This window comes from Mizuhopecten yessoensis, unplaced genomic scaffold, assembly GCF_002113885.1.
Source record: "Mizuhopecten yessoensis strain PY_sf001 unplaced genomic scaffold, ASM211388v2 scaffold10201, whole genome shotgun sequence".
Taxonomy (NCBI): Eukaryota; Metazoa; Mollusca; class Bivalvia; order Pectinida; family Pectinidae; genus Mizuhopecten; species Mizuhopecten yessoensis.
In genome coordinates this window covers 366,032-393,591 of record NW_018408429.1, presented here as the reverse complement: position 1 = coordinate 393,591, position 27,560 = coordinate 366,032, and the positions used below count along the sequence as shown (strand labels likewise).

Below are 27,560 nucleotides of genomic sequence, written 5' to 3'. Positions count from 1 at the left end.
GGACTAAACCGGCAACTATTTTTGTTGACCTTTGTCCATGGAAGGTCCCTGCAAAATTTCATTGAAATTGGTTCAGGGGTTTTGGAGAAGAAGTCGAAAATGTAAATTGTTTAGGGACGCACGACGGACGACGACGGACAAAAGGCGATCGCAATAGGTCACTTGAGACTTTGTCTCAGGTGACCTAAAAATGTAGGAAAAAATCATCGGACCAAAAATCAAATACTGAAATGAACAAAAGGCAATAAATTTTTCAAAAATCGTTGAATCAAAATTCTTTTAAGGGAGACGCAACTTCATATCATGATTATAATGTATACTAATTTCAAAGAGATCGGTCGAAAAATGAATGAAGGAGGAGATCTCTGGACAAAATTCAAATACTAAAATGAACAAAGGGCAATAACTTTGGGGGAAATTGTTGAATCAAAATTCTTGTAAGGGAGACACAACTTCATATCATGATTATAATGTATACCAAGTTTCAAAGAGATCAGTCGAAATTTGTAGGAGGAGATCTCCGGACAAAATTCAAATACTAAAATGAACAAAGGGGAATAACTTTTAGAAAAAATTGTTGAATCAAAATTCTTTTAAGGGAGACACAACTTCATATCATGATTATAATCTATACCAAGTTTCAAAGAGATCAGTCGAAATTTGTAGGAGGAGATCTCCGGACAAAATTCAAATACTAAAATGAACAAAGGGCAATAACTTTTAGAAAAAATTGTTGAATCAAAATTCTTTTAAGGGGGACACAACATCATATCATGATTATAATGTATACCAAGTTTCAAAGAGATAAGAAAAATGTAGGAGGAGATTGCAAAGTACAAATACTGATTACAGTCACAAAGTAAGGTACAAATCCTGATTACAGTCACAAAGTGCGGTTCAAAAGCAAAGCTAGGTACTTTTTTCATTATCTCACTTTTAACTCTGAATCTTGGTTAATATGTACATATGTTTTCAATTATATAATGAGCCAGATAAATTGTTTAGGTTTACCTCACTTGAATGTTGTATTGTTGAAAATAACACACTTTTAAATCTTTCCACCAAGAAACATTCAGTGCTCATCACACAATATACAATATACCTATATAACTTGCAAATGTACAAAAACAAATTGTATATTAATATTTTACATTGTGTGAAATGAGCAAGCATGCTTTATATAATTAGCTTTCAGTTAATTGACTTGAGAATTCTTAAGACGGTGATTAACTGTGGCCTCATGATAGTATCATTAATAATCTAACTGTAAGACACTTCCATAATTTACTACATAATGGAAACTTAACATTCAAGTGCCAGCATTACATTAAGCATAAACAAGAGGCCCAATGGGCCTGCATCGCTCACCTGTTAATCTCACACTTGTAATCTTAAAAGTGGACTAAAATACAGCTACAGGCAGAATATCAGTGTTTGATTCATAAGAACCTATTAAAAGATTTAAACATGATGCCTGTGTCCTTGAATGTCGAACAAGGACATTAGGTTGATAGTTGGTCAAGGTCATTCATTTGAACAAACTTGGTAGTGCTTCATCCCAGCATGCTACAGGCCAAATATCAGTACCCTGGGCCTTTTGGTTATTAAGAAGAAGAAGTCATTTGAAGTTTTAAGACATTTGACCCCTGTGACCTTCAAAGTGGGTCAAGGTCATTCATTTGAACTTGGTAGCCCTTCATCACAACATGCTACTGGCCAAACAGCATCATCCTAGGTTTTTCGGTTATTGAGAAAAAGTTGTTTAAAGATTTTTAACATATTTGACCCCTGTGACCTTGAATATATATAAAGGACGGATGACGGACCCCGCACCATGGTACTTAGGGCCAGGTGAGCTAAAAATGAAACTGTGTAATAAATAAATAATACAGTTTCTACCATGTTACATTAGGAATAGATAAATAATACAGTTTCTACCACGTATACAGTAGGAATAGATAAATTATACAGTTTCTACCACACCACATTAGGAATAGATAAATTATACAGTTTCTACCACATTACATCAGGAATAGATAAATAATACAGTTTCTACCACGTTACATTAGAAATAGATAAATAATACAGTTTCTACCACATAACATTAGGAATAGATAAATAATACAGTTTCTACCACGTATACAGTAGGAATAGATAAATTATACAGTTTCTACCACATTACATCAGGAATAGATAAATAATACAGTTTCCACCACGTTAGGGCCTTTTGGGTATTAAGAAGAAGAAGTCATTTGAAGTTTTAAGACATTTGACCCCTGTGACCTTCAAAGTGGGTCAAGGTCATTCATTTGAACTTGGTAGCCCTTCATCACAACATGCTACTGGCCAAACAGCATCATCCTAGGTTTTTCGGTTATTGAGAAAAAGTTGTTTAAAGATTTTTAACATATTTGACCCCTGTGACCTTGACTATATATAAAGGACGGATGACGGACCCCGCACCATGGTACTTAGGGCCAGGTGAGCTAAAAATGAAACTGTGTAATAAATAAATAATACAGTTTCTACCATGTTACATTAGGAATAGATAAATAATACAGTTTCCACAACGTTAAATTAGGAATAGATAAATAATACAGTTTCTACCACGTATACAGTAGGAATAGATAAATTATACAGTTTCTACCACATTACATTAGGAATAGATAAATTATACAGTTTCTACCACGTTACATCAGGAATAGATAAATAATACAGTTTCTACCACGTTACATTGGGAATAGATAAATAATACAGTTTCTACCACGTTACATTGGGAATAGATAAATAATACAGTTTCTACCACGTTACATTGGGAATAGATAAATAATACAGTTTCTACCACGTTACATTGGGAATAGATAAATAATACAGTTTCTACCACGTTACATTAGAAATAGATAAATAATACAGTTTCTACCACATAACATTAGGAATAGATAAATTATACAGTTTCTAACACGTGACATTAGGAATAGATAAATAATACAGTTTCTACCACGTATACAGTAGGAATAGATAAATTATACAGTTTCTACCACATTACATTGGGAATAGATAAATTATACAGTTTCTACCACGTTACATTAGGAATAGATAAGTAATACAGTTTCCACCACGTTACATTAGGAATAGATAAATTATACAGTTTCTACCACGTAACATTAGGAATAGATAAATAATACAGTTTCTACCACGTTACATTGGGAATAGATAAATAATACAGTTTCTACCACGTTACATTAGAAATAGATAAATAATACAGTTTCTACCACATAACATTAGGAATAGATAAATTATACAGTTTCTACCACATTACATTAGGAATAGATAAATTATACAGTTTCTACCACGTATACATTAGGAATAGATAAATAATACAGTTTCTACCACGTATACATTAGCAATAGATAAATAATACAGTTTCTACCACATTACATCAGGAATAGATAAATAATACAGTTTCTACCACGTATACATTAGGAATAGATAAATTATACAGTTTCTACCACGTTACATCAGGAATAGATAAATAATACAGTTTCTACCACGTAACATTAGGAATAGATAAATTATACAGTTTCTACCACGTTACATCAGGAATAGATAAATAATACAGTTTCTACCACGTTACATTAGGAATAGATAAATTATACAGTTTCTACCACATTACATTAGGAATAGATAAATAATACAGTTTCCACCACGTTAGGGCCTTTTGGGTATTAAGAAGAAGAAGTCATTTGAAGTTTTAAGACATTTGACCCCTGTGACCTTCAAAGTGGGTCAAGGTCATTCATTTGAACTTGGTAGCCCTTCATCACAACATGCTACTGGCCAAACAGCATCATCCTAGGTTTTTCGGTTATTGAGAAAAAGTTGTTTAAAGATTTTTAACATATTTGACCCCTGTGACCTTGACTATATATAAAGGACGGATGACGGACCCCGCACCATGGTACTTAGGGCCAGGTGAGCTAAAAATGAAACTGTGTAATAAATAAATAATACAGTTTCTACCATGTTACATAAGGAATAGATAAATAATACAGTTTCTACCACGTATACATTAGCAATAGATAAATAATACAGTTTCTACCACATTACATTAGGAATAGATAAATAATACAGTTTCTACCACGTATACAGTAGGAATAGATAAATTATACAGTTTCTACCACATTACATCAGGAATAGATAAATAATACAGTTTCTACCACGTATACATTAGCAATAGATAAATAATACAGTTTCTACCACATTACATTAGGAATAGATAAATAATAGTTTCTACCACGTTACATTAGGAATAGATAAAAAGACAACATAATCTGGGAAATGTTTGCAAACAGAAGCTTGTTCTGCTTTATAAGTACAAAAGTGAGTATATATTTATTGTGATGATAATTGTTGTGGTGGATTTTATGTTTGTACATTGCTGTGAGTCTCATCTATGAAAACGTTTGTGTTCTATCGACTCGTAATTTCTAAGTAACATATATTTGAATTATTTCAGAAAGCCAGTTGCAGTTAGCTACATGATCGATATAGGAAGGACGAGCTATCATATTAACTGCTAGGTAATTGTAAGGTTTAAGCCTTTCAATAAAATAAAAATCTCTAGACTCAGTGACTCGAATCTTTGCAGGAATACTGAAAGCCAAATTAAAATCTTTAGATTCAAAATTTGAAACTCGTATTTTTTTGGCATTTCAAAAATATCTATTCATAGTATGGATATGTTTGCATCCATATGTAAATAATTGGGAAAAGATGAATATATCGATACTTGATCATGACTGGGGTGTTTGCCACCAACAAGCTAGGTAGCCGCTTAATTAGAAGCACATCTGTCTAAGAGTTTCGAGGGTCCCAAGTTTGAATGCTGGCTGGTCTGGCCGTACATTTTTCCTATCCTGTCACATTAATATCGCAGTTAAATCCTTTTCATTACTTTGCTGTGTAAAGTTTGAGCATCATACAATGAACAGTACAAAAGTATTGCACAAAACAGTGTAGAGAGGATCAGTCAGGTAGTGCTGAACCAAAGGCGGTTATATATAAGTACTGAACACAATTTATAAATCGTGTTTGTGCATGTCAACACATCAGCTTTTATGACCACTGAAAATATTTTTTCGCTTGCAAGGTGGGTGAAAAAAAATTCCACTGCAAAGTTAATGCATATAGTGTGATTACTTCTGGGTTTCCTGGCTATTTTGAACATATTTGCATATTTACAGCAAATGAGAGCTAGGCCAATGAGCGTGCATATATCTAAACACAAAGGTCACAACCTATGACAACGAATGCCTAGTTTTGGAATAAGATAACAAAACTAGTTTACCAGTTATCCTTATTTACAGTAAGCATGGCGTTGATATCCTACTGATGACATTCAGAGGTGTTCAGCAGTTATTGAACATATCACTGTTGATTAATTTTGTAATGATAAAAACTAGGTCAAAAACATACCAGTGTTGACTTCAGTTCCTTTCATTACTGAACTCATTCACCCCTAAAGACACATTTGAACTCTTCCAATTCAAAGGTTTGAATAGTTCATTATGAAATTTCAGGGGTGAATGGGTTAATTAACTAGACTTGCCCAAATTAGCCTTTGCAGTCTGAGCATTTCTGGTTGTACCAATGCAATGATTAACAGTTTTTGAATCATTATGATATATTTAATTATTAAATTAAGGAATTAAAGATGACTTATAACATCAATTAAATTGCACTTGGGGAAAGAAAGTACATGACCGTAACTCTAGAAATCTGAAGGTGATTGGAAAGAAATGACATATTGACCATACATCTACCAGCATGGAACGAAAATGTCAAAACAACGAGGATCCTTATACATGTGTGGGAAATAAGACAGTGATCTAGACACCACCACTAAACATATCACTTGTGATAATTGTAACCTAAACTTTCGTCAAATGTGCACAAATATCACGGAAGCTGTGTACACATGTATCCAGAATGGAGAACTTGTAAACATGCTGTGGACCTGTAAATTCTGCAGGAGAACCAAACCAACTCTTGACAACATAGGCAGCGCATAAAACTACTATTGGAGTCAAATCAAATCAGGATAGGCAGAAAAAGGATTAAAGCAAATAGAGGTTCGTCAAGCTTAAGCGCAATGTCTGATGAGCAGGACGATCGTACCTTTGTGTATGCTACATAGACTCTTCGGACTGTGAGAAATTTAATAAAATCGCGTAGAATGCACAAGTTCTCACCAGGACTCTGCCAATGTATTTACCAGTTTTTAATAACCCAACAAATATATGTCAGAGTTGATACCAGACTCCAAGCTGTCTGCTTTAACAATGACAACAGCCACAACATAATATGCCGGTTTGAAATTCATCATAATGATTGTTTAATGTTAACAACCCTGATGAAAGACAAAACTACTAAGCATTGTGTCGTGTTTCTTGGAAGCAGTTTGAAGAGAGGGGGTCATCATCTATGTAAACAAGGAAATAGATAGTGACATAGATGAAGTGCAGCTAATACCCCCACAAGATGACTGTGCATCCTGTGTTGTCCCAATCAATAAAGACCAACTCTTTATCAGCTGCATATATATGTATATCGGAGTCCGAACAACTCAGATAATGACATCAACATGGAATTTATTGAAACGTTGACCTCAGAAAAATACTCGCACATCCTAATAGTAACACAAACAACTAATGTGAACATCAACCATGCTGCATATATATATCCTTCTTCCTAGAAAAAACCAAAGACGGCTTCATATACTTTTTCCAACATGTCACCAACCAAACTCGATACAGAGAGGGCCAGATGTCAAACACACTAGACTCATCAATATTCACAAAGAGCGAATGGTTGACAACCTCAAATAGGAGCCAAGTGTAGGAACAGGCAAGCGATCATTTAGTACGTTAACTAGCCTACAATTATTGAGCATATATACGTTGGTACCTGAATACCCAAACAAACCTCCTCCTCTGAGCTTTCAAGGTGTTTAAGACCATACATGACAACTTTAACAAAACGGACCTGAGTGAACTTGAAAACTGTAATGGAATATCAGATGCCTGGGAAACCCTTAAAGTCCAAATCAACAAAGAAATGAAAGTAACATATACCAGTAAGCAAGGGCCAACAGTCTACAGCAAACAGTATACCAACAAGGAAGAAAACTTAAGGAATTATAAGCAGACCAGGACTGTGTCCACCAAAATCATCAAACAGTCAAAGTACCACTATGAGAAGGAAATATTGGCAGTACAAATGTATTAAAAAACTAACAGGAGAACTAGCCAGTACCAACTGACATTGCAGATACCTTAAATAACTATTTTGTCAGTGTTTAATCTTTGATACTAACCAAAATGACCATCCTACAATACGAGACAATATAATACTGTACACCTTCTAGATGAAATATTAATTGTCACAGAAAACGACGTAACTAAATCCATATTAAGAGTTAACCAGAACAATCATCAGGCCCAGATAATATACACTCAAGACTTCTAGTCCAAACCAAGGAAAGTATATATAAAGCTCTAACAATAATTTACAACAAATCATTACAGGAAGGGAAACTACCAGATTCATGGTAAAAGGCTAATGTGTGTCCCATCTTTAAGTCGAAGGGCTCAAGGAAAGAGCCAGGACATTAGCGGCCAATTATCTTAACATCTACTCTGTGTAAAATACTTCACAAATAGTATGTGACTCAATACTATATGAGCATGAATAACTGATTAAGTAAAGAACTACATGGCTTCAGATCTAGATCAGGATGCTCATGCATATTGCAGCTATGAGAGACACGTTGAGATTGGACGCAGGCCATGGACAAGGGAAACAATGTTGACTTCATCTATTTAGATATCAGCAAGGCCATTGATAAGGTTCGTCATCTCCTTCTGTTATGCAAATTAGAACAATACAGTACAACAGGGAAACTGCTTACCTGGATTAGAGATTTTCGCACGAATATGGAACAAAAAGTTGTTATCAATGGTAGCTCCTCCAGAGCATCACCTGTAACAAGCGGTGTACCAGTGTCTTTATCTATAGGAATGATATACCAGTAGTGACTAAGTGTGTATGATCAAATTATTCGCGGAAGTTACTGAGCTAAGTTCAAAAAGTTTGGCAGCAAAGGATCTGAACAAGTTTGTCCATGGACAAGTCAACGGTTGATGAAACTTAACACATGGAAACTGGAAACAATGTAAATACCTCAAACGACACCATGATGGTATAGGTACGGAACACTAGCACTGAAATACAAAATGTACCCAAATTTTTTTTTTTTTGGGATCATCATAGAAGATAAACTGCACTTCTCGGCCAAGGTCACTTAGCAAATAAAGCTAACCAAAGCGTGGGTACTATATTCAGAATTGTTTTGTTCATGGATTTAGCATTGTTCACATCCTTGTACAAAACACTAGTAAGATCCCATTTGGAATATGTTACAGGAGTCTGGTCACCACTACATGCTAAGGAGTAATCAACTACAAACAATTTCCAAAGGCGAGCTACAAAAAGAGTACCAACTTTGAAAGAATAAAATTGCCCTATCCTGAACTTAAAATCCTTGGATTACCAATGCTTGAAAACCGACGTGAAAGGTCTGACCTGATTACACTTTATAAAATAACTAATAACATAGACACACTAGACTAGAGAAGGATGTTCCATTGTCCAAACTATACAGCAACAAGGGGGAATGCCAACAGACTATTCAAAAAAACATTTAGGCTCAACACAAGTAAGAACATCTCAAATTGTGTCATCTCTGCTTGGAATGCAGGTCTTTCTCTTACCCCGGACAGGTGTATCCGCACTTTTACCGGTGTGAGATTTCCTTGTCTCACCCTAGGGTTGAGACGGGGCATTCCCCTATTCATAACAATGGCATGCTGTCACTTCAACAATACAATGACGTCACGTCAACAATCCATTAACGTCACGTCAACCCTGAATTTAGCATGTAACGTTATCATTACATTGTGTATATATATGATACACAATGGGAGAACAGAGAAAAGAGAAAAAGAATTATTCACCCCCTTGTGGGTGAGATAGAGGAATCTAAACTCTTGGGGAAAGATTCTTAAGTTTCCAAACACTCGGCAAAGCCTTGTGTTTAGCAACATAAGAATATTCCCCCTCGGGTTGAGATTCTCCTATTTCACCCCCAAGGGGGTGAAAGATTCTATAAGTCTGCATGACCAAGTTGTATCTGCAAAGTCTGTGAACTTGTGAAGACCACTATGGACTCGAAACTGGTGTTTTAATTCACCTACCAGAAAAAAAAACCAGACACTAAGATGTTTGGGGATTGCTCAGCCACTTATATTAATTAGCCTGCCCCTTAAAATTAAACGCTAAAAGTATGTGTAAAAATCAGTGTGTCTAGCAAGGGTACCTTCTTTTAAATGTAATATATAACTGTGCGTATGCNGGGGGGGGGGGGGGGGGGGGGGGGGGGGGGGGGGGCAATTAAGGGCCCACATATCATCGACATATACAGAAAATACCACCAAGCCTCAACCAAGTGTGAATTTACAACGAGGCCAAAAGAGTTATTTAAAAGAGTACTGGTATGTCTGTATCCAACTTCCTCCACATTAAGTAAATATAGAATGAAGGTGTACTGTACAGGTCTTGTAAATGTATCAGACCAAAATAAAAATTGAAATAGCATTTTAATAGCAAAGAAAACATTGTTTGAAAATCTGCAAAGAAAAAACATATTCTGCTTGATTCAATTTAAAATAAATGAATATAATCAATTTTTCATTCTGTTTTCTGATTTGTGATCAGAGTAACACATGACGAACAATATCATACACTACATGTATACATTACACAGTATTACAGCAATCAATTTTACCAAGACACAAATATTGGTTATTGCTAATAGGAATATCGATGACGACGAAAACAGAAGATCTATTATATACATACCCCAGTTAGTGTTTGAGCGCAAGATACATATGGTTCTACAAACATGTGAATCACATAGATATACAGCACTTCGTTAGACAGATTTACCTCTATCGCTCGGTTGCAGTTCCTGGTTTCACCAACAGCGTCAAGTCTATTTCCGGGTCAGAGTAGCATGCTGGCTTCCATATTTGGATGTATCCCCGTCACAGCCAGCTTCGAGTTCTTACCTATATCTACTGTTGATCAATCAGACCGTTGCTGGTATTTAACAGCAAAATCGATAGTGGTCTTCTCCGTTGACAAGCTGAGCCTAAGGTTACAGCAGATGAAATATCGTCGGAAGTCACATCAGAAGTGCTCGTCGTCAACGAGAATCTCGCGAGATTTGGATATACACACATAACAAAAGCACGTGCTCATTTGTCAAAAGCAGACGTCAAAATGCTCGCTATCAACCTGTGCTGTGAAGAAAGCTAAAACTTTGTAGGTATGTACAGTATGACGGAGAAGATCACCTATTGACTACTGAAGCAGTAGGGAATGTCTCGGCATTGCCATTTCCTTTAGGTCACAGCACGTTAAAGAAAGTTTCATGTATAAAAATATCGTCTGCTAAATTTCGTGATTCGGATTTAAGTCTGATGTCTGCTATTTTGATGCTACTATTTGCAGACAAAACATTTGGAGCTGATGACAAGAAAGAAGTTTAGACTGAAAAAGGATTGATGACGAAATGTTTTACGGTCCTTTTGATCAATGTACTGTAGGGTAAATGCATCAAAAATGGAACGGTAACCAAAATAGAATCGTTTTTTTCTGTATGATGCAGCATTTTCTATTTTACAATTGAAAAGGAATGGTATGATGGCGAGTGTTCCATTTTGGGTACTCGACTAATCTGACTTGCTTTACTGAGCTCTATAAAAAGCTAAAGGCATGCAGTATTTCAGTACAGTAAAAAATTTGGTCTTTCAGAAACTTTATAAATTATAGGAAATATTCATATTTCTCTTTAAAAAGTGTCCCATTTTGGGTACCCTCACCGTATAGTACAAAATATAATGCAGTCTGCAAACATTTACAGTTCTTTCATTCTACAAACATTTCCAAAAATATTTAGAAGGTCTAGTCTATATAGCTAGCATATATAGCATTGAATGACCGGTTTCTGAGCCCAACCATTTTGGGTACCCTCACCCTACAGTAGCTGTACAGTACAAAACATGATATATCTTGTAGTCTGCAAACATTTACAGTTCTTACATTCTGCAAACATTTATAAAAATATTTAGAAGGTAGTCTAGCATATAATAGCATTGGATGACTGACAGTTTCTGAATTTACTGAATGAACAAATTAGTTAAAAAAGATAGTTCTGAAAAATCATGTATGCAGACTACAATAATTTCCTTTACAATGAAAACTTCAATCCTGTCATTGTCTTTGAACAATGCCATTACCATGCCCATGGCTAGCAGTAAGAAATTGGTCAGATTTGGGGCCAACTTGGCATCAAACATTGGCCTGACAACAAACCAATATTGGCCCAACATTTTTTTTTACCGTCAAACAATTTATTATAGGTAACAGAAAATATTGTACAACATTGACAGGGCACTTGGTGGCAAGTTAAGATCTTAATAGCAACAAATTAGCATAAAACAATCTTATCTAATGTAGTAATTAATTTGCATTAAAAGATCCTATTAAATTGTACAATATAGTTTCTACATATATTAATCATAGCTTCACTTAAGCTTCATCATTCATAATTATCCCCCGTTTTCACTGAAACGGGAGATATTAATTTGGGTTTGTTCGTCTGTCCCTCTGTCTGTCACGCTTCGTTTCCATGCAATAACTGCAACAAATGTTAATCAATTTTCCACAAGGCCGGGTTAAATGCCTTAAGGGCTTGGCCAAATTTTATGACCACTTCAGCAGACTTTATTTGGCTTAGTTATGGCCCCTTGAATAATGAAAAACATCATTATCTGCCATTTCCATGCAATAACTGCAACAAATGTTAATCGATTTTCTTCAAACTTGGTAACAGGGTTAAATGCCTTCAGGGCTCAGCCAATTTTGATGACCACTTTTAGCGGACTTTATTTGACGACTTATGGCCCCTTGCATAACGGAAAACGTCATTATCTGCCGTTTCCTTGCAATAACCCTCGCAAATATTATCCAATTGGGCCAAAAAAAAAAAGGTGTCTGTTTAGGGTTCCCGACTGACCCTAGCTTTTAACCCCCGACCCAAAAACTTTTTATTTTATTTTTTAAAACCTGCTGATTTTCGAATTTTAGAAGGTTCCTAGCCTTTAAAAATAGCTTCAAGCTCCGTATTGGCACTAAATGTCATCATATGGATCACAATTTGCCTCCAAATGAACCTTGTTTATGTAATTCTTTGTTATACATACAATAGTTGGGTCATAATCACATGACCAAAAATGTACCAAAAAAATCAAAAAAATCCAACCTACCTACCCTAGTTTTTTTGGCAATGCAACCCTAAACATGCAGACTATAAATTTTTTTTGGCAACCACTTTAATCAGACTCCATTTGGGAGAGTTATGGTCCCTTAATTAACGAAAAACATCATTATCTGCAGTTTCTGCTTAATTACTCTAGCAAGTATTAGCCAAATTCCTTCAAACTTGCTACCAATGTTGGTGTTCCTCTGTTTTTCCACCCATCTCGGGCACTCTTTGGTTTTCGTGTGATAATTACTGTAGATATTGTGCAGATATTTCAACCAAATTCCGTATGCACATGTCCGACTCATGCTAAGTTTGCCAACCGATGTGATTTGTGCATATATTTATGGATAATTAATGAGGTTAGTAAATTTTGATGGATTAAACGATTAATTTACACCATCATACCTACATGTTCAATAAAAAGTCTAACTTCTGTATAAGGCTTTTTTTTAGGTCACCTAAGCTTTGCTCAAGTGACCTATTCCAATCACTTTCTGTCTGTCGTCGTCTGTCGTGTGTAAACTTTTTACATTTTCAACTTCTTCTCAAGAACCAGTGGATGGAATCATCCTTGGTAGATGAGGCTACAAAATTGTAAAATTGGGATTCCTACCACCCCTTGGGTGGGGCTCCAAAGGGAAAATTAACCAATATTTCAAAAATCTTCTTCTCAAGACATTTTCTTCTCAGTCATTTTCTCTGGATGGATGGAAAGAACATCAGGGGCTTTATTTAAATTGTAAATTTCAGGACCCCCGAGCTATCTGTTCTCTCTTGGGGAGGGGGTAAAGTTTACGATAGTTTATATAGGGAAACAACACTTTTGGGAATATTTTGACAATTTTCAGTAGGAAATTATTCTTATTTGGTGAGAATTATTCTTGGAGGAAGGTGTTTTTAAATTGTAAAATTTTGATTCCTAACCCAACCTTAGAGGCCAGGGCGAGCCCCAAAGGGAAAATTTACCAAAATATCAAAAATCTTCTTCTCCAGACTCAGAGGTACTACAGTCAATTTCAGTTCATGGATAGAAAGATCGTCAGGAGCTATATTGAAATTGTCAATTTCAGGACCCCTGAGCTATCTGTTCTCTCTTGGGGAGGGGGTAAAGTTTACGATAGTTTATATAGGAAAACAACACTTTTGGGAATATTTTGACAATTTTCAGTAGGAAATTATTCTTATTTGGTGAGAATTATTCTTGGAGGAAGGTGTTTTTAAATTGTAAAATTTTGATTCCTAACCCAACCTTAGAGGCCAGGCCGAGCCCCAAAGGGAAAATTTACCAAAATATCAAAAATCTTCTTCTCCAGACTCAGAGGTACTACAGTCAATTTCAGTTCATGGATAGAAAGATCATCAGGAGCTATATTGAAATTGTCAATTTCAGGACCCCTGAGCCATCCGTTCCCCCTTTGGGAGGGGGTACAGGTTACTATAGTTTATATAGGGAAACAACACTTTTGGGTATGTTTTTTCCATTTTCAGCAGAAAATTATTCAAACTTCGTCAGAATCATCTTTGGTGGATGAGGGTATTACATTGTAAAATTGGAATTCCTGTCCCATTCCCAGGGGCTAGGGCTGGGCCCCAAATGGAACCTTTACCAATATTTTAAAATTCTTATCCTTTGATGACATGACAAGTATCTTATTTCACTTAGTTTACATGCTAATTTCCACATCACATCTAAACAATAAGATAAAGCTACCAGTACCTATAATATAACTCAGGTGACCACTAAGGCCCTTGGGCCTCTTGTTTTCTTAAGAGTTTCAAGCTATACATTATGTCTCAACAGCACGATGCTCACATGTTTAAACCTAACCTCAATAATGTTTACCTACAATATGTCCTGCAAGCGGGGGAAATAAATTCCACAAATTTGCTTTCTAAGTTTTATTCCATGGAAGGGAATCAAAATGTGTCTTAAGAACTGTTCAGTGGTCATGCTAACGTACTATACATGTGTAACAGGAGAGGAAAAATGCACGGCCAGACCAGGGTTCTAACCCGGGACCTTCCGAACTCTAGACAGATGCTCTACCAATTGAGCTACGTGGTCTCTGACGATCGACCAAGTCCAGTTCAGCTACACATGTATATGTACTGTATAACACATGGATGTTAATCCCAATATTGTTAAGGTTACGAGGGTCAAATGTGATTAAAAAACAACTTGAAACAAGTTTTTCTAAATTAAACAAAGAGGCATATACGGTCATCGGTGATGATATTTAGCCAGTAGCATGCTGGGATGGAAGCTAGGCTACATAATCAGATGTAGGGCTCTTCAAATCACTTTTGGTCCAATTGATTCTTTTTCTGTCTGTTCTTAAACTATTTCTCAGAGAGGACCTGAAGAATCTTTCTTAAGCTTCACATGTTGATTTTCATTGTCCCAAGTTGTCTACTCCATCTTGAATTCTGAGACTGATCAGACAACCAAGATGGCAGAAACATACTTGCCTATTTTGGAGGGATACACCTGATTTTGAACCCTTCAATTGAGCATTTTGAACCAGTGAATTTGCTAAACTTATATACCTCTTTTTTAAGCTCTGACGATTTCATCTGAAAAAACAGCTCAAATGATGCCATTTACAAGTGTTTTTCCCCCCTAGGGTGTATGTACAACACACATTCCAATAATGTTTTCAATTCTTTGCAGACAGATATTTCCAGCTTGAAGTTTGAGTTAAATTGTGTTAGTGCTACTGCTTACAAAGTGAAGGGATCTTCTCAAATTTTATATGTTGGTTCCTCATGGTCCTTTATTGTGCATATTAAATAAAATAATGAGGACTGGTCTAAAAACAAAGGTTGTTGGTAAAAGGCCATCTTTTGCGAGTTACCTGTAATGCATTGTTGGAACTATTTTTCATTTTCAAAACATTTTAATACAAACAAAAATAACAACAAGTATTACAGAAGAAATATAACAGTACGTGTATTAATTAACAAAGGGATGAGACAACAGACTAAGCCTATATAAGTCTTTTCCTATAGATAACCGTTAGCACTTAAGATTGGATAGATTTCGCATGATCTCTTATTCAGTAGTTGTGCAAATTCAAATTAAAACTTATTACTGCTATCAGAAATTTCAGCCGTCTTGAGTTTTGAGAGTTAAAGTTTGCTAGCATTGTTTCTCAGAAATTACCGGTAATAATTACTAATTATACATTTTTTTCAAGTTTCACATGTAGATGTGGATAATGAATTTTGGAACAGATTAAAGAATAAAATTGCTGACAGGTGGCCATCTTGGATCTTTTGAGTTAAAGTTTGTTATTGCTGTTTCTCAGAAAACGCTTGCAGGATATCTGAATAAAATTTCACATGTATGAATAGGTCCCCATGGTCCATACTTCTTTAAACAAGTCAAAGTACGATTGCATGAAAATGATTTTTGTGATGAAGTTTGATTTTTAGCTCACCTGGTCCGAAGACCAGGGTGAGCTTATGCCATACCGTTGTGTCCGTCGTGCGTCGTCTGTCCGTCAGTCCGTCAGTCCGTCTGTCAACAATTTCTTTAAACGACTTCTACTTCTTCACCACTGATTGGAATTTAACTTAATTTGACTGGAAGCATCCCTAGGTGGTGGGGAATCAAATTGTACAAATGGTGGGGCTAACCCCCCAGGGAGCTGAGGGACGGGGCAAAAAGGGGGCAATTTGGCTAAATTGCTTTAAGCGACTTCTTCTCTGGAACTAAGAGATGGATATCAACCATATTTGACTGGAAGCATCCCTATGTGGTGGGGATTCAAAATTGTACAAATGGTGGGGCTGACCCCAGAGGGGGCTTAGGGGCGGGGCCAAAAAGGGGTAATTTGGCTATATTTCTACAAACAATTTTTCCTGTAGAACTATGCACTGGATATCAATCATATTTAATCAAAAGCATTCATTGGATGCAGGGATTCAAAATTGTACAAATGGTGTGGCTGACCCCACAGGGGGCTGAGGGGAGGGGCCAAAAAGGGTTATTTGGCTATATTGCTTTAAGCGACTTCTTCTCTGGAACTAAGTGATGGATTCAAAATTGTGAAATGGTGGGGCTGAGGGCGAGGCCAAAAGGGGGCAATTTGGCTAGAATGCTATAAACGACTTCTTCTCTGTAGAACTTTGCCATGGATATCGATCATATTTGGTCGGAAGTATTCATGGGAGGCAGGGATTCAAAATTGTACAAATGGTGGGGCTGACCCCCCGGGCTTAGGGGTGGGGCCAAAAAAAGTTTATTGCCTGGAAATGATTGAGATCCCCACCATATAACCACATATACAATTGCTGAGTATAAAGAGAAGAATGCACATTTGCTTCCAGGATGGCCCTAGGGTCTGGGCCGAACCTTGGAAACATAGTCCTTGGGCCATAACTTTAAAACGGCTGAGATCCCCACCCCAAAATTATATATACAAATGCTTGGCATTAAGAGACGAATGCAGTCACAATATTAGAATAGACCCTGGGGTCTGACCGAACCCCTAGGGACCTAGTTTCTTAGTCACAGCTTGGAAACAGTTGAGATCCCCACCCTATAACCATATAGACAATCGCCGATTACAAAGAGATGAATGCACATATGCTTCCAGGATGGCCTTGGGGACTGCCCCACCCTTGGAGACTTAACCCCTGGATCATAATTTATAACTTTGAAATGGTTAAGATCTCCACCCCAAAACTATATATACAATTGTTGGGCATAAAGAGACAAATGCAGTCATTATATTAGAATTGACACCAGGGTTTGTCCACCCTTGCAGACTTAATTCCTGGGTCATAACTTTGAAACGATTGAAATACCCACCCCAAAACTATATATATAAATGCTGGGCAAAAAGAGACAAATGCAGTCATGATATTAGAATTGATCCTGGGGTCTGGCCACAACCGTAGGGACCTAGTTTCTGAGTCACAGCTTGGAAAAAGTTGAGATCCCTACCCCATAACCATACATAAAATTGCTGGGCATGAAAAATGAATACAGATATATATGCTACAAGGATTGGCCTTGGGGTCTGGCATATTCCCTTGGATCTCATTTGGAGAATATAGAATATTCTGCCATGATTGCTTAGATATCCAGGTGAGCAATACAGGCCCTATGGGCCTCTTGTTTAATTGAGGAATAATTGAAGTATTGGTCCAAATGAGGAGGATTTTGTAATTCAGATAAATTGTAGTATTGGTCCAAATGAGGAGGATTTAATTGAATATGAATTTCAAACACCAGAAATCTTTGGTAATATTCATATACCTGTGTCAGAAAGTTTGACAGGATGTATTGTGGTATATAGGGAGCATCCATCCGTCTGTCCACACTTAGGTTTCTGCAAGATAACTTATATCTTTCAGTTTTGATGAAACTTGGTGTGCATGTACATTATATGAAGGTTGATCAGGATAAGTTCAAAGATGAGAAATGTTTGTGCTTAATTAATTAGAGTACTGTGCTCTGATTGGTCCATTTCCAACTTTAAGTTTCCGCAAGATAACTATCATTCAAATTTGGTGAAACCTGTTTTGCCTACTTGGTTATACAAAAGCTGAGGCCTAGTTGAGCAAAATTTGCACATAATCAATTAGCCTTCTGTGCTCTGATTGGTTAATGGTTTCTGCACAATAGCTTTGTCAAATATGACAGCTTTATAATAAATATTAATATTATACAACGACAAAGGCTTAGCTTAAGCATGAGCAAAATCCTGCATATAATCATTACTGCTATTTGATTGGACAATGGGTTCCGTACAATAATTCAGTCAAATATGGCAATGAGACTTTGGTAAATATTTACACTTTGTCTAAATATTTTACACTTTGTCTATGTCTAAAAGCGAAATCTGCTTGTTAGTTATAAACAATAGAAATATTTTTGGTTTTAATGGTCTAAGATGAATTGATTATTTATTTGCAACATCGATGTCTATTTTCATGGTTTGAAATATACAAAGGGAAACAATTCCAATGCAAATCAATTTTTAAATAAAGCAGGATATATGAAATATATATATATATATACTCTTTAAGCTAAAGTTGGTTAAGTAAAGTATGTTGTCCTCTTTGGGATTCCAAGCAAATTTTTACAGGACAAAATATTTTTTCATAGAACTAAGACCAATGCTTGTCGAAAATATTCTTCATGGAAATGTACAAGAATTTGTACAATATATTTGTCCTCTAGAATCACAAAAGTTTTTAGACATTATAACTTGACATGAGTTAATTTTACACCCATCAAATTGTATAATGACTTTTTCAATGTGAAAGTCTTGAGCTTGATATATGTTTTAGGAGTGTGAAATTCCCATGCCCTGCTGGGAATAAATGTTTTCTAGTTTGTTTCCTTTTTATTTTGCAGGTTAAACTGAATAAAGGTGAAAGATGGACATTGAAAAGGAAAGTCAGAAGCTGGTGACTAACATCTTAGTGGAGCTCTGTGATCAAGTGCTTGAACATTGTCATAGAAATGTGTGTACTGAAAACAATGGAAACAAAATATTTGATGAAACAGAAATTACAAAATGTGTCCAAGAAACACTTTCTTATATTGTTGAACGGTGTTGTCTTTGTCCAAATCAAGAACTAAAAGTGAATATTGAAGACGGTAAATTAAAAACAACTTGTAACATTCTTGCTGATGAAGATAGGAAAAAAGACCGGTATTTAGATAGCATGTTTCACCAATCAGCACCAATAAGTCAGGTTGAGAAAGCTCAAAACACAAGTAGCAAAAGTTCATATATGTATCATGTTTTGGGGATAGAAGAAGATAATGTTTCTATCAAATGTCATTCACAAATGACTGAGTATTTAGCAATAGATATAGACTGTACAGATTCTGAGCAGACGGCGCCAACACATAATACTGTACCTTGTGGAAAAGATGAAGTCTCTGTTCAGGAAAACGGGTGTTTGGAAGATGAATTTGCCTTTGATAAAGAAGATAATTTCTCAGAAAATGATCTTTGTCAGGACATTGGAGAAGAATGTTTTGATGTAAAAGAGGGTGTTAAAGAAGCACAATTAGATAAACAAGTAGCTGTGCAACATGCGATAGATGCCGATATGGAATCTGTGGATCAAACAATTGTACCAGACCAAGAACACAGTACCATTCAGCTATATCAGGAAGCTGAACCTCACAAATTGGATCGGACAAATGAAAATTTTGAGATTCAAGTAAAAATGCAGCATCAGACACATTTGGATGAAGAACAAGAAGATCTAAGGGATAAAACTGCTGTGAAGAATTTGAGTTTTCAGGAAATTGTGCATGACCATTCACTTGACCAATCTGTCAAACAATGTCATTTTCCCAAGCAAAATGATGTAGATGATCGGAAATCTGGACAGACATTAGAAAAGGCTGTAGACCAAGCTTCTCAGCAAAATGTGGTGAAAGACCATTTGAGTACGCAAGATGTTTCACAAGGCAAGCCTTCCAAACATACTGTTCTAGACCAGGTATTTGAGCAATCTGTTGAGCAAGACAAGGACATGACTTCTCACGAAATTGTTCAAGAGCAAACATCTGAACAATCTGTTGAGCAAGACAAGGACATGACTTCTCACGAAATTGTTCAAGAACAAACATCTGAACAATCTATTGAGCAAGACTCTACATTTCGGGAAACTCTTGAGCTTGAATGGAAATATGAGCAATCTGTTGAGCAAAACCAGATTTTTATTCTAAATGAGTCACAAGAAACTCCACATTGCATATCTTATGGACAATTTATAGAACATGACCAAGCTTCTCAGCAAAAGTTGCTACAAGACCAAACATTTGAGAAATCTGTGCAACAAAACAAGACTCATCAGGAAATTCCTTTGCCTGGCTGGACATTTGAACAATATATTGAACGAGACCAGGCTAAATCTGAGGAAAATCTTGTTTCTGATTGGTCAGCAAAAGCATCTCTTGACCAAGACAAGACTTTTATGTTAAATGAGACACAAGACCAAACACCTGAAGCATCAGTTAAAAGGAAGGAGATTTTGATGTTAAATGAAACACAAGACCAAACCTGTGGACAATCTGTAAAACATGACCAGACTTATAGGCAAACTATAGTAATAAACCAAGTATCTAAACAGTGTGATGTAAAAGATCAGCCTTTCAAGCAAAATGTGGACAGTCAAATAGCTGTGCAATATGTTGAAAATAATCAGACTTGTCAGGAAGTTATTTTGCCTGAGCAGACATTTGAACAATCCGTTGAAAAAAAACAGGCTTCTCTGCAAAATGAGACACAAGACCAGACAACTGTAGCATCTGTTGAACAAGACCAGACTTCTCAGCAAAATGTGGTGCGAGACCAGTTGTCTAAGCAATGTGTTGCACAAAACCAGCCTTCCAAAGAAACTGTGCAGGACCAGGCCTTTGAGCATTCTGTGAAACTACACAAGGACAGGACTTATGTGGGAATGGTGCAAGACCAGACATTGACTCCTGAACAACCTGTTGAACAAAACCAGACTTCTCAGGAAATTGCTGTGCCTGCCCAGACTTCTTATAAAAATGGAGCATTTGACCAAGCACATGGACGATCTGTTGAACAACACCAGATTTCCAAAGAAAATGTAGCAAACGATCAAATAATTATAGAGCACAGCGTTGCGCTGAACCAAATTTCTAAGAAAAATATTGTACAAACATCAAAGGTGAAAGACCATATAATCACAGAAAACATACAAGGTCAGAGAGTTGAGAAAACTACAATGCAAGGCCTGATATTTGAGAACAATGTTCTACAAGATCAAATATTTCCACAATCTATTGTGCAAGTACAGACATTGGAGCAAGATGTTTTGCTGGAACAGAAATCTGAGACAACTGCAGTGCAAGTTGGAAAGGAATCTGAAAATTTTAAAGATCAAACATTTGATGGTGTAATGCAAGAGCAAGTCACACAGAAAAGTGTTCTTTCAGAGAATAAAATCGAACAAGCCAATCTACATGACAATCATGTGGAGAAAACAACTTCACAAAAAGCAACAGTTGATAAGGAAGAGATTGAAAATGAGCAAATAGTTCAGCAAATCGCTGAAGATCAGAATTTCAATGAACACAATATGTCAGATATTGATATTAAAACCTTGAAACTTTTTGAAAATTCTGAAGAACAGTTTTGTCAACGACATCAAATAACCATAAAACAAAATGCTGTACAAATAGATAGAACATTGAATGGTGAATGTGACCATTACAAAGTCAGGAATGAGAAAAGGATTGAAGTCTTGGACGAGAAAATGATTGAAGGAACTGAGCTCTTTTCTTCACATGAAAACTCAAAGGACAAAAATAATGAACTATCCCTGATGGGTGCAACAGATCAAAGAATGATTTCTCAAAATCAGCAGGTGCAATATTGTTCTGAAGAGAATCCATCCTGTAGACCAAAAAGGAATTTTGTTGCTGCAGAGGACACAAAGTTCACTAAAGAGGAATCGGATATAAAAAGACTGTGTATTGGCTTGCAATGCTCTTCATCAATGGAGGACCAAGCTGTACCATCTGTTGAGACTGCAGATCATTTCCTGACCCAGGAAGAAGCATGCATTTACAACTGTTATGGAGGTACGTGATAGCTATTATTGATTATCTCATTGTCCACATGTTAACATAATATCATTCAGTGTGATTACTTGCATTGGTTGATGNTGTCCTTCCTTCTGTTCTTCTGTTGATGAAGTTTGTCGGGACATATGTTCTAACTTCTATACTTTTTCACCTGTAGTAACCAGATTTGTTGTACAAGGACATCTTGGGATGACAAAGTGTAAGATTTAGGTTACTGTGACCTATCCTTTGACCTTCACTTTTGAAAAAGTTTGTCTGGGGCATATCTTCTATACTATTATACCTGGAGTAACCAGATTTGTTGTACAAGGACATCTTGGGATGATGGAGCACTTGCAGAGTGTAAGAATTAGGTCACAGTGACCTATGCTTTGACCTTTGACCTTCACTTTTGAAAAAGGTTGTCTGGGGCATATCTTCTATACTATTTCACTTGGAGTAACCTTATTTGGTGTACAATGTCATCTTGGGATGACAGAGTGCAGAGTGCAAGAATTAGGTCACTATGACCTTACTATAACCTATGCCTTGACCTTTGACCTTAACTTTTGAAAAAGTTTGTCTGTGGCATATATCTTCTATACTATTTTTCCGATTCGAAACCAGGTTTGGTGGAAATATCATTGATTTAAAACAATTTCCTTCACATTGCTTTTTCTTTTGGTTTACCAAACTAAGCTATCAGAATCTATTGCTCTTGGTACTTTATAAAAGAATATTGCAAATTTCTCCTGTTGGCAAAAAAACAATTTTACCATTAAAAAGATGCCTATAATGTTGTACATGTATAATGTTCCACCCCTTGGCATTCCTGTTGGCTTGCTTCTGATAAACCTTAGTTAAAGTCAGAAGTTATAATAAGGAACAAAATCATTCATACAGTACTAATGAATATTTAAATATATTCTTATAAAAATTTGATTACGTTTTTTTTTATTGTAGCTTCAAAACCATTCAAGAAAGAGACCATTGGAGCAAATGAAATCTGCACTAATGATTCAGTGCTGGACGCTGAACTCACAGAAAAACCAATAATTCAAAATGGTAATGAATCAGTTAAGATTCACTGCAAACAAAAATATATGTACATGATTTATTGAGACTCTAGCAGTGGTACAGGTAGCCTTATTAAATTAGTCACATGGTAACAAATCTGCTGAAATTCTTATTTTGACATGCAGAGAGTCAACATCTTGTACGATCAAAGTCAAGAAACGAAAAACAAATTCTGGCACCAGGAGTTGTTTTTTCTGAAAGAGATTCATAGAAGAAGCAGTCTATAGTTGTTATCCAGCTGTGATGTTCTTTGTCTTGAGCGCAGCATTATTTACTCCATTCTTCTATTTATACACTGTGGGTTCTCACAACACTGTATCAGGTGTCAAAATTCTGTAACCATGCATACCATATAAGCAGATGTTTGCATCCAATCAGGGAATTGAACCAGGGCCACTTTGGTGAAAGGCAAGTGTGCTATCCACTGCGCCACCTGACCACTCTTTTCCTTTTGTATATACATCACAACCAACCTTCACTCAAAACCAACAAAAATACACCAGTACCTTATCCAGCTGCCATCTATCCCACATCACAAGGAGTATTCCAATAGACGCACTAATTGCTCAGTGGATATGACACTTCCTAGATTTATTGTGAGGTTGAAAAAGACAGGGCTTTGTTGCTGCAATACAGAGTAGCATGCCACCATTCGCATGCAGCATCCAAAAGCACTGAAGTATTAACCAGTCATCCAACAAACTGAAAATGTTTTCCACAGCCCATCCTTGCTAGCCTACCAAAAAAACAAAAAGCTTGAGGGACATTTGGCCATGGCAAACTCCCCTTAACACAGCAGACATGAATGGTTGCTCAAAGACTTGTAAACAAGAGATGTAAACTGTGCCATTACACTGAAAGTACAACTTTTAAAAATGTGAAACCACACTGAAACGATGTCGCATCCACAACCAAGCTTCATGCAAGACATCCAATACCATATAATATTCGTTATCTTGCAAAATAAGTAAAAAGAAATAAAAAAAATTGGGATATGGAATACAGATCAACATTCATGTTAATTCTAATTTTCAGAATGTGACTTGCCAGATCAAGAAATGCCTTCACGGGAAGGTGGTGCATTTAAATGGAAGTATGTTCCTTCTTTTGAAACTGATGCTGTTGCTCCAAAGAAAGATGAACAGGATGGTAAATATGTTCTATGATTATCTTCCTCACAGTAAAACTGAGGAAACTACTGATATTTTATTGCTCTCTTTTTGTCCACCCAATCTTTTGAAAGTTTTCAGTCAGGTGCTATTTTTCACAACTTATAATCATGTTTTTTTCAAAAACACTGTTGACTATTCAATTAATCCTTAAGCAATTTGTTTAGCATACAAAAACAACCAAAAGATATTGAATAAACTCATCAGGCTGGAGGTTCATGTTAATACTTCTAGCACTTGAACAGTCCTTATGTTAGTCCATTTTAACCAGGTACTTGTCAGAACTTTCCCTCTTCTAATTTGCAAATACTACAGAATGAAATGTATAATAGACATTAAACCCCTCTTTTTTAGGTTGTGTGCAGCTGATCAGGGTTGTGTCTCTTCCCATATGCAGAAAACCTAGGAGACTTGGACTTTCAAAAAAACAAAAGATTCAACATTTACATCCAAAATTTCATCCTTAATGAGCAAGCATTGATTAAAATGTAAAATTATATCTGTCCAGCCACAATATTGAGTGAAGCGTATCTTATAAACTCCTGAAATGAAGAGTTATGCCCCTTTTTGCATAACTGCTTTTATAAAGCAATGATGGGTTTTCTCTCAAACTTGGCATAGTACTTCCCTATAATATAATGCTGTGTCCTTTAGCATGTCGTCAAATTTGGACAATTTTTTTCTAGAGATTTGCCCATTTTCATGCAACTTTTGTCCAGGATATTACGTCAAAAATATCTAATACATTGAAGTACTTAATTGGAAATTTTATTATACTGAAGTTGTGGAGGGTGTGTGTGTGTGTGTGTCGGGAATCAGGTTGTCTGTCTGCTCTATTCCTCCCAAAGTAATGCACCGATTCATTGATTCTTGGTACACAGAACCCTTACATAGAGGGGATGTGTATGAAGTATATAGATTGGTTCACATTGCTACTTGGTTCACATATTGCTTGTATTGATCTGATGTGAATAAATCATATATATCGACTCTAATGCGGCGACTAATGTGGAGACCCTTCCCAAAGTATTGCACTGATTTAAAGGTTGTTACTGCATACATATAGACACCCCTGCAGGGATCGAAAAAATTAGAATGGTTTTGTGCCCCTATCTTAAAAAAACTTTCTAAAAAATGATAACTGTGATTTTTTGTGAATGGGAGTGGGAGGGTGGTGTTAGTCAGCCATCCTGTCATGGCGACAGTTTTAGTTGTGTTTATCATGTTACATGGGGGTGGGATGGTGGTATTAGTCAGTCATCCTGTAGTGACGACAGTTTTAGTTGTGTTTATCATGTTACAGTGGGGTGGGAGGGTGGTATTAGTCAGCCATCCTGTCCAGGCGACAGTTTTTGTTGTGTTCATCATGTAACATGGGAGTGGGAGGGTGGTATTAGTCAGCCATCCTGGAGTGATGACAGTTTTAGTTGTGAATTTACTAGTCCAGTTTTAGGTGCTATCCTACCTGTTAGGATTTTTCTTCAAACTATTTGACTATTGTTGAATTTAAACTCTTGTTCAAGAAAAAATAAATTGTAGTTTATTTATACTTATGCATTTAAGGACAAAAAGTTTCAGGGTTATCTGTATTGTTATCTGATCTAAAGGTCCAATGTCCATCCATCTGTTCACACTGTTACAGTTTTTTCAAATGATGTCTTCTGAAGATGAATATTCATATGCTGCCCCCCTCCAAGGGTCCTAACATGGAAACGGTAACATTTGAATACATATATGCTATTAGGATTGGCTCTGGAGCCTGGTCCCATCCCTGGGAAACAGTTTTAGTTGTGTTTATCATGTTACAGTGGGGTGGGAGGGTGGTATTAGTCAGCCATTCTGTCCAGGCGACAGTTTTTGTTGTGTTTATCATGTTACATGGGGGTGGGATGGTGGTATTAGTCAGTCATCCTGCAGTGACGACAGTTTTAGTTGTGTTTATCATGTAACATGGGGGTGGGAGGGGGGTATTAGTCAGCCATCCTGTCCAAGCAACAGTTTTAGTTGTGTTTATCATGTTACATGGGGGTGGGAGGGTGGTGTTAGTCAGCCATCCTGTCGTGGCGACAGTTTTTGTTGTGTTTATCATGTAACATGGGGGTGGGAGGGTGGTATTAGTCAGACATCCTGTAGTGATGACAGTTTTAGTTGTGAATTTACTAGTACAGTTTTAGGTGCTATCCTACCTGTTAGGATTTTTCTTCAAACTATTTGACTATTGTTGAATTTAAACTCTTGTTCAAGAAAAAATAAATTGTAGTTTATTTATACTTATGCATTTAAGGACAAAAAGTTTCAGGGTTATCTGTATTGTTATCTGATCTAAAGGTCCAATGTCCATCCATCTGTTCACACTGTTACAGTTTTTTCAAATGATGTCTTCTGAAGATGAATATTCATATGCTGCCCCCCTCCAAGGGTCCTAACATGGAAACGGTAACATTTGAATACATATATGCTATTAGGATTGGCTCTGGAGCCTGGTCCCATCCCTGGGAAACAGTTTTAGTTGTGTTTATCATGTTACATGGGGGTGGGAGGGTGGTGTTAGTCAGCCATCCTGTCATGGCGACAGTTTTAGTTGTGTTTATCATGTACCATGGGGGTGGGAGGGTGGTATTAGTCAGCCATCCTTTCGTGGCGACAGTTTTAGTTGTGTTTATCATGTTACATGGGGGAGGGAGGGGGGTATTAGTCAGCCATCCTGTAGTGACGACAGTTTTAGTTGTGTTAATCATGTTACATGGGGGTGGGAGGGTGGTGTTAGTCAGCCATCCTGTAGTGATGACAGTTTTAGTTGTGAATTTACTAGTACAGTTTTAGGTGCTATCCTACCTGTTAGGATTTTTCTTCAAACTATTTGACTATTGTTGAATTTAAACTCTTGTTCAAGAAAAAATAAATTGTAGTTTATTTATACTTATGCATTTAAGGACAAAAAGTTTCAGGGTTATCTGTATTGTTATCTGATCTAAAGGTCCAATGTCCATCCATCTGTTCACACTGTTACAGTTTTTTCAAATGATGTCTTCTGAAGATGAATATTCATATGCTGCCCCACTCCAAGGGTCCTAACATGGAAACGGTAACATTTGAATACATATATGCTATTAGGATTGGCTCTGGAGCCTGGTCCCATCCCTGGGAAAATACTGGTATTTTCAACATTTCTTTTAACAAGACTGTTTTTCCATGTATTTGATATCCAGATGAGTGATACAGGGCCTCATCCTAATTTTGCCATGTTTTTTTTTATTATCTTTACTTTTTTCTTCATAAGTTGAAAAGTAAC

The 27,560-nt window shown here is 36.4% G+C and overlaps 2 protein-coding genes across 4 annotated transcripts in view; one reads left to right on the top strand and one right to left on the bottom strand.

Moving 5' to 3' along the window:
• Positions 1-10,312, bottom strand: part of LOC110459722 (protein FAM49B-like) — a 50,144-nt gene extending 39,832 nt beyond the window's left edge. The window contains exon 1 of one of the 2 annotated variants that reach the window (XM_021512111.1): positions 10,066-10,312. The gene's annotated coding sequence lies outside the window, so the exon portion shown is untranslated. The other variant, XM_021512112.1, reaches the window with a different exon arrangement.
• Positions 10,313-10,356: 44 nt separating this feature from the next.
• Positions 10,357-25,694, top strand: LOC110459720. 2 transcript variants are annotated; one of them, XM_021512107.1, is made up of 5 exons: positions 10,357-10,447; positions 18,819-22,040; positions 22,986-23,087; positions 24,135-24,248; positions 24,623-25,694. In XM_021512107.1, exons 2-5 carry the CDS (start codon positions 18,842-18,844, stop codon positions 24,733-24,735), a joined length of 3,528 nt encoding a protein of 1,175 aa, XP_021367782.1. In that variant the 5' UTR covers positions 10,357-10,447; positions 18,819-18,841; the 3' UTR covers positions 24,736-25,694. The 2 variants fall into 2 exon arrangements, with proteins under 2 accessions (XP_021367782.1, XP_021367783.1); XM_021512108.1 differs by lacking the exon at positions 10,357-10,447 and adding an exon at positions 10,680-10,751.
• Positions 25,695-27,560: the final 1,866 nt, after the last annotated feature.

Excerpts from the sequence above, each read along its gene's own strand:
- LOC110459720 (XM_021512107.1), top strand. The coding sequence starts at position 18,842 with ATGGACATTGAAAAGGAAAGTCAGAAGCTGGTGACTAACATCTTAGTG. Across the intron at positions 23,088-24,134 it reads AAAACCAATAATTCAAAATG|AATGTGACTTGCCAGATCAA; the intron begins GTAATGAATCAG and ends TCTAATTTTCAG. Across the intron at positions 24,249-24,622 it reads AAAGAAAGATGAACAGGATG|GTTGTGTGCAGCTGATCAGG; the intron begins GTAAATATGTTC and ends CCTCTTTTTTAG.